Genomic DNA, 10,635 nt, shown 5'->3' on the forward strand with positions numbered 1-10,635 from the left:
CAAGACTTTCCGATTTTTAATTTGCATTTTGGATCTATGATTGATATACGTTAAACCAAGACATGTATCTGAAACAGTTTTCCCCATCAATACCACACTGTTGCGGCTAATGCATGTTTATCCAAAGAACTTCAATTGAATTTCAAGTGAATGAAACATATGGAGATAACGAACAGTAATCAAACTCAAAAGTCTATAAAATACAAAATAGAAGCAGAGTAAGCACCTGCAAAACATCAGAAGTGGGATCAGGTGCCACGGAGGAGTTAGCATCCCCTGCCGATCGGTCAAGCCTGCTGATTGCTCCTTGTCATAATCAGGATATAACGGGAAACTCCGTCGTCAATTTAGAGTGTAAATGATGGTCTAACAATTACTTTGAAAAACACCAGTCAGCCTTTGACCTAATAATAAATTGTATTTTCTAATTAACATGGTCACTATATCGACCATAAATTTTACGATTTGATTACTGTAAATGAGACTTACGATATTTTTGTTTCTTCAACTTGTTTGTTAATAATTTACCTCCTTTACCTCGTTTTATAGACTGTACATAACTAAAGCATGATCTTGCTTATCGAATCAACTGAGAGATATAAGCCCCGTATGCAGGTGATGAAGGTACATTGCTGCACAAGTAAGGGAAGTTGACGTTTTAAAAGTTAAAATTTTAGATTGGATTTCTGCTAATGTTGAACGACGAATCCTTTTCCTTTCTGGTCACATACATGTACGTGTATGATCCCCTATAAACCTATAACTATCCTTGTTCGACTACGACATATTGTTATATCTTGTTACAGGTTTTCAAAGAAATTCTGTGCACTCAGAAGTAACAGTTTGAATACTTTGACTTTAATTTTAATCTAATTTTATCACTACATCAAAACTTAACTTTAAAAAATCCTTTGCTTGCTGATTAGGATGTTTGATTTGTTTATTTATTTCATGCTGGTTATTCTCATCCTGATAAAAAATTTATTTAAAACTATGTAAATTCTACATGTATTTGAAGGTTAGCAAAATTAGTATATTGAACATATTTCAGCAGTACAATCTAGACCACTTCATACTTTATATTAAAATTTTAACATTATATTTAATGTATAATATTTCATTATTAAACTGTTTCTTTTTTTAATTTCTAATCCAAAAAGGTTAAAGCTGATTTAACGTAGATTAAAAAAGATACGTAGCGGATTTCAGTTGCCAAGCCCCTTTCTTTACTCTTACATAAATTCCAATCAATTTCTGCTGAAATAGATCCCCTACCCCCCCTCCCCCAGTTCCGACGCCTATGCTGTGTAATAATATATTCGAGAGAAGTAATGTTGTTAATTATATGATGATATTCAAAAACTCTAAAGAACTTTTACAAAATTTTAAATAAATAATGATAAATTTAATTAGATATATAATTGGAGTTTCTTGACATGTTTTAAAAATATTCCCGATTTGTTCATTAATTTTGATGTCAACATTTGGAATTATATGCATCGAAGAACAATAAAACAAAGACAGACAAACTTTTGAAATATTCTTTATTTTACTTTCCATCCCTTAAAACTAGACCAAGTCTCTACTAACTCATTTGCATTTGTTGTTCTTATGTTCACCTTGTCTCCAGCTTTCAGGACTAAGGGTACCGTATTTGCACAATTTTCATAACCCGGATTGGCTTCATTGTTACAGTTTCCGTATCCTTTCTGGACTCCATTCAGAAGAATTTGGGCATCAAAGATTTTTCTTACATTAATAAAACTTGTCCAGGTAAACACATAGAGTCCGTCAGATGGCGCTGTAAAGAATCCACTATGAGGATTGTACGCATTTCCGACGTTGTAATAAACGCCATCATATACAACATTTACGGGGGTGTTTCTGTGTAGGTGTAATCTCTTGGTTATGTAGGCATTAAATGCAATTATTAATTTCTCTGCAAGAAAAATGTATTTTTAAAAAAAATAATATATCAATAACACAATGAACAAAATGAAAGTTCTTTACACGTTTTAAATGATAAAAAATTATGTAATTTATTGCGTACCACCACTTTCTGGATTTGGACTCTTTAAACATCGATATCTGATCTCCAGATATTTGGAGTATTTAGGACACGGGTCTCCAAAATTTTGATTAGAAGCATGAAGGTGACATGTCTGGTACCCATTACAGTTCCATTTCACCTTGAGTTCTGACGTCTTTGATCGACAGGTTTGTGTACTAGAGTTGCTTTTAGGACAAACTTGTGAATCTGTTCGTCCGTAGTTGGCAGACACAATCTGAATTTTCGTTCCTTCCAAACAGCGTATGAAGCCCTTGTGACCCTCGCACAATGCAAAAGACTGGTCTGAGAAAATTGGTTGAATGTTTTAAAAGTAAATCTAGTATATTTTAAATTGAAGTTATAGTTACAAATATATTTAAGAGTACCTGACGTTTTCACCTCTCTTGTCATTGCCACAAGAAGTACAATGCATACGTAGTAGGGATATTTCATCTTTGTCTTCTCTTCTAATTAAAAATATCTTATATACTTAAATCATTTAGCATAAAAGATTATAAATAATAACATTATATGCATATGATCATATAATCTTGAAAGAATAAATGGACAATAAGGATTTCGATATTTCCCATTTCTCAAAAAAAATCTGTGTGGGCGTCAACAAATTGATAGTTTGCTTTTACATCATTTTATAACATTTGTCATCATACAAAAGGGAATCAAATTTAAGCTTAATAAGATGAATTCTGTAGTTTTATGAAACTGGAAAATAAGTGTAGAAAAGGTAGGATTTCCAAGGAATTTTAAAACAGATGCACACGTAAGCTACATGAAACCCAATTAAATGTATTTCATTTATGAATGCAGATGAGTGATCTGACCTCAGAAAAGAATATTTATGGTTATTTACAGTTAATTACACAATTCTAAAGAGATTAAAATATCCTTAGCATGATAGTAGACCAAGAGTAAGTAAATGTATTCATTATTTTCACAGTGTAAATGCAACAGGGATTTCTGCTCATGAATAGTCCATTGTTTTTAAACAATTTCCCTGCAGAAATAACCGACAATCCATGTAAATTCTTAATTAGTCCGCAGTGTTTAGCAGTGGAATTACATGTTTTGCTCTAAATTGTTCAAACGCAGCAATGTATAAATGATCTCTGCTTTTGATTGTTTTTTAAAACCTCCCTAGCAGAACTATAAATACTAGAAGTCATTTACTCGCAATTTTTTGTCTTTTTTTAATAAAAAGAAAAATTGTTAAAAGTTGCATTGAAATAGCTATTGAATAAAGCTACCTGGGTAGGTAAATAAAGCTACGTAGGTAATTCTACATACGTCGCTAAATCTAGTGATTGTACTGAACCTGTTTAGAGCGTTTGTCTAAAGTCTCCGGATTGATCTTTCCGTTACGAATTTGAATACTAATGCGGATAGTGGATACCAGTGCTTCGAATGAGACTGTATAAAGCGAGATTTCCTGTCGCAGTAGGAGTGTTAAGAATCCTCACTGCTCAATGGCCCTCAGTGGTATGTATAGGTATATATAGCCCTCGGGTGGCAATTGATTGCTTCTCAATAAGAGTGAAAAGTTATGGAAAGAGACGTTAAACAAACATGTACTAGTGTTCTTAATACACAGTTCTACCGCCGAAATATGTCTGAAATATTGCCGACTAGGCGTTAAACAAAATACAATCAACCAATCAATTAATACACAGACTTTATTAATGGTTCATCACAACATCATGGCTATTTGGCCATGATTTAGGATGACATGGTTTGACTATCTTCATTAATCTTCTTCTTTCGCCATCAAAACTTTGAGGAGAAGATTTCAAAAGACTGTAACCTCTTTTCATGTTTTGAAATCTTTTCTTGAGAAATATCCTATTATTTATCTGTTCTTTCAAAATTGCGTCGGTTAAATACAAAACAGGTAGGTATCTTTGAGACCAGTTTCGTTGATTTTAGTTCGTTGAGAAGGGGGGGGGGGGGGTTCCAGAATAAGGAGAGAGCTTACCTTCGGATGTGTTCCATAGATTAGGCGTGTCTTTCTCTGAAACAAAGGTAAGGGGTATACATGTATTTATACATTATCTGCCATGCACAGTGTTGTGTAAGTATATTTGGTTTGCGACAGATTTAAGCATAGTAAATTATTCTAAAAACTCTTCATGTTATTTACTGGTACTTGTAGACAACAGCAGATTTGAAGTATCATGTTTGCAAGGCTAGTTACCGCCATGAAGCTTTGGGTACCAACTGCGCTTCGTTATTAGCAGACCTATTTTTTAAATCATGTGAAGCAGAATTTGTGCAAAATCTTATGCGCGAAAAGAAGAAAACACTTGCAGTGGCCTTACACTCGAAATTTAGATATATCGACGACGTATTGTCAATAAACAATAGTAATTTCCATTCCTTTGTAGATATTATATATTTATATATCCTGGTGAGCTTGAGATAAAAGATACCACAGAATCGGACACATCTGTTTCCTACTGGATATTTTAACTGAAAAAGACGTTAATGGTAATCGAACAACTAAGCTCTATGATAAACGTGATGACTTTAACTTTTCTATCGCCAACTTCCCTTACTTATGCAGCAATATACCTTCATCACCTGCATACGGAGTTTATATATCTCAGCCGATTCGATACGCAAGAGCATGCTGTAAGTATGAACAATTTCTTAAACGAGGTAAATTATTGACAAATAAGTTCATGAAACAAGAATATCAGCAGTCCCAGTAAAAGTCGTCATTTCGTAAGTTCTATGGTCGATACAATGACCTCGTCAACAAATACATTTTATCATTGAGTCAAATGCTGACTGACGTTTTTCATACTAATTGTTAGTCCATTATCTATACACTGAAATAACGTCGGATTTTCCCGTTATTTCCCGATCATGACAAGGAGCACACGGCGGGTGTGACCGCTCGACAGAGGATGGTCACTCGATCCTCCATGGCACCTAATCCCACCTCTAATGTTTTGGAGTCCATGCTTGCTCTGCTCCTATATTGTATGATTTTGGTATTGAATAATATCTCCATATCCTTCAAGCAAAGTCGCCATTTAACACATTGTCATGAGTTCTTTTTGGATGACTGATCGCTTCTATTTTTCATTGTCGTCTGTGCCTTGCTGTTTGTTTCTTCACTATACATAGTAACTAATTTGTACGAATTACTGATGCTGATTAAAAACCGCGTTGGCCCTGTGCAACTCAACATTCATTGATATCCGAAACTTAATGTTGTCATGATAAAGTTAGGAAGAACACTTTTCCACCAAATTAAAAAAATGAACATTGTTCCCGAAAGTGAAATGTACGGGGGTAAGAATATCTTACTACCATCCGGCGGCTGCAAGGGACTTGATCAGGGAAGATGTTTTTTGCTTTTTGTTGTTTAACGTCCCTCTCGACAATTTTTCACGCATATGGAGACGCCAACACTTGTTGCGAAGAACTGCCAATTTTTTTTACCTGTGCTCGACACCTAGGGCCATTGAGCAGTGAGGGATCTTTTACGTGTCAACACATATTGCGCCACGGGGCCTCGGTTTTTACGGTCTAATCCGAAGGACCAGTCTCCACGTACCACAGTGGGATTCAAACCCATATAATATATCTTGCGAACGATATTGTGTTTATAAAACTGAATGGACCACCTTTGGATTCTGAATGGAAGGACTTTATACGATTAAGATTTTCTAATTCGATTTTAAAGCCTTCTCAGGTCAGAACTTCGATCTATTACCAAGATGACAAGGGAAAAATTAAGTTACTCTACTGTAAAAAATAAATTCTAAAAACTACTAATTCCAAAGGTCTATATTGATGATGGTGGTGGTGTGGTTAATAGGTATGGATTCCGGAGGGTGATGAGAAGATTTGAAGCACAAGCTATTTTCCTTCGTATGCTATAATCTCGATTCTATGAGGTGAAGATCAACTCTTTATCGTGAGATTCTGGAGCAGACACTGCACCACGCGGGCGACCACAGATGTTACGTAAACCACAATTTGATAATGATTTTTTGATTGATTTGAACATATTTTATTGTAATATAATTACAAAGGGATTGAGCACAAGTACTGAATACTTATAACGCCCTCTCCCTATACATGTAAATTACACATTGATATTGTCACAGTTAAACATGCTATATAAAGGATTCAGAATTTGCAAAAGTAAACAAATTGATGCATTTTGCATATATGTATAAATATATAAAAGTTGAACAAATTCATATATTAATATACAGGTACAGTAATTAACAAGGAAATCTACCAGAATGCTTAATAAATGTTTGAACAAAAGAAAAGAGACGTTCATTCTCTGCAGCACTCAGTGATTCAACCCCCCATAATAAGACATGTGTATCTAGTATGTGGATTTTATCAAATTGTAAAAAATTATTTAAAAATTCATTTCTGGCGTTCGCATACTTTGGACATACGAAAAAATAATGATATGTGTCCTCAACTTTACCGCATGTGCACAAGGGACTTGATATTAAATTGCATCTATAAAGGTCGTTATTTAATACACAATTATGTCGTAGTCTGGTTTGAAGAACATTAAGTCTTCTGTTACCGTAATCAAAGTAAGAAGGTGGGGCAGATCTAGATTTTTTATTACTAATTTTAGATTTGAATTTTGACATTGACTGTAAATTTCGAGTTTCAAGTGGAATGGAGTTCCATTCGTTAACTACAGTAGGAATAAACGTAGACTTATAAGTTTGTAATCGACACTTTGGAATATCATAATTTTGAGAATTTCTTGTCGAGTAGATAGATGTGTTACAGCGCATATTTGGAAGGATGTCCATTAAGTATTCTGGCACTAAATTATTATGAAGTTTGAACATTGTTTTTAATCTAGCTTCTTGTCTTCTACAACTAAGCGGTTCCCATCCCGTTTCAAAATAAAGTGAATCTTTGGAAGCTATAGTTGTTAACCCTGTTACAATTCTAGCTGCATAAAGTAGAAGTTTTTCTAACTTATCACTATCACCCTGTTGACAGCACCCCCACACCACTGAAGCGTATTCAAGTTGCGGTCTTATGAATGATGTATACATGAGTGAGAGTGTTTTTCGAAAAAATTAAAAAAATGAACATTGTTCCCGAAAGTGAGATGTAAGGGGGTAAGAATATCTTACTACCATCCGGCGGCTGCAAGGGACTTGATCAGGGAAGATGTTTTTTGCTTTTTGTTGTTTAACGTCCCTCTCGACAATTTTTCACGCATATGGAGACGCCAACACTTGTTGCGAAGAACTGCCAATTTTTTTTTTACCTGTGCTCGACACCTAGGGCCATTGAGCAGTGAGTGATCTTTTACGTGTCAACACATATTGCGCCACGGGGCCTCGGTTTTTACGGTCTAATCCGAAGGACCAGTCTCCACGTACCACAGTGGGATTCAAACCCATATAATATATCTTGCGAACGATATTGTGTTTATAAAACTGAATGGACCACCTTTGGATTCTGAATGGAAGGACTTTATACGATTAAGATTTTCTAATTCGATTTTAAAGCCTTCTCAGGTCAGAACTTCGATCTATTACCAAGATGACAAGGGAAAAATTAAGTTACTCTACTGTAAAAAAATTCTAAAAACTACTAATTCCAAAGGTCTATATTGATGATGGTGGTGGTGTGGTTAATAGGTATGGATTCCGGAGGGTGATGAGAAGATTTGAAGCACAAGCTATTTTTCTTCGTATGCTATAATCTCGATTCTATGAGGTGAAGATCAACTCTTTATCGTGAGATTCTGGAGCAGACACTGCACCACGCGGGCGACCACAGATGTTACGTAAACCACAATTTGATAATGATAGGCATCATCAAAGATTTTTTCCCACTTTGAATCAATCGCACTGTTCAATATTTTTAATGAGCTGCATAATATTCTAGCCTCATCTAGCCACTACCAGAATGGGAGAGGATCGTTCATTTTGGACTTTGGTTTGTGAAGATGGAATCCCTTTCAAGCTTTTAAGTTAACGCATACGATTGGGTACCGAACATGTCACCTCCATGCCTCAAAGAGCATATTCGAAGATAAATGTCCAAATTACAGTAAATATTTAGAAATCAACTATCGATGTGTTCAAGAACTAAACGCACTTTTAGAAGGTAAATAAGACTATTAGTATTATAATATCTGCAGCTTATTATTATGAAATGAAAAATAATTATCTTCTCCAAAACCTGGACTTCGAGGAGAAAATTTTTAATAGGAAATGAAAGCACAATGCTTTTATTTTATTTCAATGCTTCAAATAGGATCAAGTGGTGATCAATTAATTGGTATATCTACAGGGCTATTTTATGCATCAAGTGAACAGACTTCTTTGATTGAAATTGGTTTAGTACTTTCAGAGAAAAAGCTGAAAATGTTCAAATGTTAACACATGACTCACGACGGACGACGACGGACGACAACGGATAGCAATAGGTCACCTGACTTACTCAGGTGACCTAAAAATAGAATAAAATACTAGTTACTACAATCAGAAGAATAAACGGTTTAAAATACAATAAATTATGTTGTCATACTTTTTTTTAATGATCTGTTAATTTTTAATGTTATGGGGAAAACTATACTTACATGAACAATGTCTTGTTGAATCAAGAGGCAAAAGTTGCAATAACTACATATCTCTATATACTTTAATTATCGTGCCGAAGTGCACCGTATGTTACTTTCGTGTCAGAATATTATTCCGTGACAAGAGTTCATATGATCTCGACATCAATATTTAATGTTTTGTTTTTCTATTTAAAAATATCATAATGTTTTCTATTTTCTTCATTATACCCGCACTTTCGAAAGAAAGTTCGGGTATATTGTTGTTACTCATGTCCGTCCGTCCGTCCGTCCGTCTGTCACACTTTTCTTCCCTGAACTCCTCCTACATTTTACACAGTAGCTTAATCATCTTTTGGGAGATGGTTGGTGGTGTCATGTAGATGTGCGGTAAAGTTTCGGAATTTTGATTTTGCCCCGGGGGGGTCGAAAAATGACGTTTTTTGTGCAAAAAGTCCCGTCTTCCCTGAACTCCTTCTACATTTTACTCAGCAGCCTAATCACCTTTTGAGGGATGATTGGTGGTGTCATGCAGATGTGCAGTAAGGTTTCGGAATTTTGATTTTTCCCCGGGGGGTCAAATGGGGGTCGAAAAAAGACGTTTTTTATGCAAAAACCCCAATCTTCCCTGAACTCCTTTTACATTTTACTCAGCAGCCTAATCATCTTTTGGGGGATGATTGGTGGTGTCATGTAGATGTGCAGTAAGGTTTCGGAATTTTGATTTTGTCCCAGGGGGTCAAATGGGGGTCGAAAAATGATGTTTTTTATGCAAAAAGCCCCGTCTTCCCTGAACTCCTTCTACATTTTACACAGTAGCCTAATCATCTTTTGGGAGATGGTTGGTGGTGTCAGGTAGATGTGCAGTAAGGTTTCGGAATTTTGATTTTGCCCCGGGGGGTCAAATGGGGGTCGAAAAATAACGTTTTTTTATACAAAAAGCCCCGTTTTCCCTCAACTCCTCTTACATTTTACTCAGCAGCCTAATCTTCTTTTGGGAGATGGTTGGTGGGGTCATGTAGATGTGCAGTAAGGTTTTGGAATTTTGATTTTGCCTGGGGGGTCAAATGGGGGTCGAAAAATGATGTTTTTTTATGCTAAAAGCCCCGTCTTCTCTGAACTCCACTTACATTTTACTCAGCAGCCTAATCAACTTTGGGGAGATGGTTGGTGGTGTCATGTAGATGTGCAGTAAGGTTTCTGAATTTTGATTTTGCCCCAGGGGGTCAAATGGGGGTCAAAAAATGACGTTTTTTATACAAAAAGCCCCGTCTTCCCTGAACTTCTCCTACATTTTACACAGTAGCCTAATCATCTTTTAGGAGATGGTTGGTGGTGTCAGGTAGATGTGCAGTAAGGTTTTGGAATTTAGATTTTGCCCCGGGGGGTCAAATGGGGGTCGAAAAATAACGTTTTTTATGCAAAAAGCCCTGTTTTCCCTGAACTCCTTCTACATTTTACTCAGCAGCCTAATCATCTTTTGGGAGATGGTTGGTGGGGTCATGTAGATGTACAGTAAGGTTTTGGAATTTTGATTTTGCCCTGGGGGGTCAAATGGGGGTCGAAAAATGATGTTTTTTATGCTAAAAGCCCCGTCTTCTCTGAACTCCTCTTACATTTTACTCAGAAGCCTAATCACCTTTTGGGAGATGGTTGGTGGTGTCATGTAAATGTGCAGTAAGGTTTCTGAATTTTGTTTTTGCCCCAGGGGTTTAAATGGGGGTCAAAAAATGACGTTTTTTTATTCAAAAATCCCCGTCTTCCCTGAACTTCTCCTACATTTTACATAGTAGCCTAATCATCTTTTGGGAGATGGTTGGTGGTGTCAGGTAGATGTGCAGTAAGGTTTTGGAATTTAGATTTTGCCCCGGGGGTCAAATGGGGGGCGAAAAATGACGTTTTTTGTGCAAAAAGCCCTGTCTTCCCTGAAGTCTTCCTTAATGTTCCTCAGAAGCCTAATCATCTTTTAGGAGAGTTAAATATTTTGAAAATTATG

At 35.9% G+C, this 10,635-nt stretch overlaps 1 protein-coding gene across 1 annotated transcript; it reads right to left on the reverse strand.

Moving 5' to 3' along the window:
• Positions 1 to 1,544: 1,544 nt before the first annotated feature.
• On the reverse strand, positions 1,545 to 2,513 carry LOC134267483 (uncharacterized). Its single transcript, XM_062749682.1, has 3 exons — positions 2,437 to 2,513; positions 2,051 to 2,353; positions 1,545 to 1,939 (listed from the first exon to the last, which is right to left on the reverse strand). The coding sequence occupies exons 1-3, from the start codon at positions 2,501 to 2,503 to the stop codon at positions 1,545 to 1,547; spliced, it is 765 nt and encodes a 254-aa protein (XP_062605666.1). The 5' UTR covers positions 2,504 to 2,513.
• Between the last annotated feature and the right edge of the window lie 8,122 nt (positions 2,514 to 10,635).

Source organism: Saccostrea cucullata, unplaced genomic scaffold, assembly GCF_032062105.1.
Source record: "Saccostrea cucullata isolate Sc308-1 unplaced genomic scaffold, CSIRO_AGI_Scuc_v1 ctg16292, whole genome shotgun sequence".
Classification (NCBI taxonomy): Eukaryota; Metazoa; Mollusca; class Bivalvia; order Ostreida; family Ostreidae; genus Saccostrea; species Saccostrea cuccullata.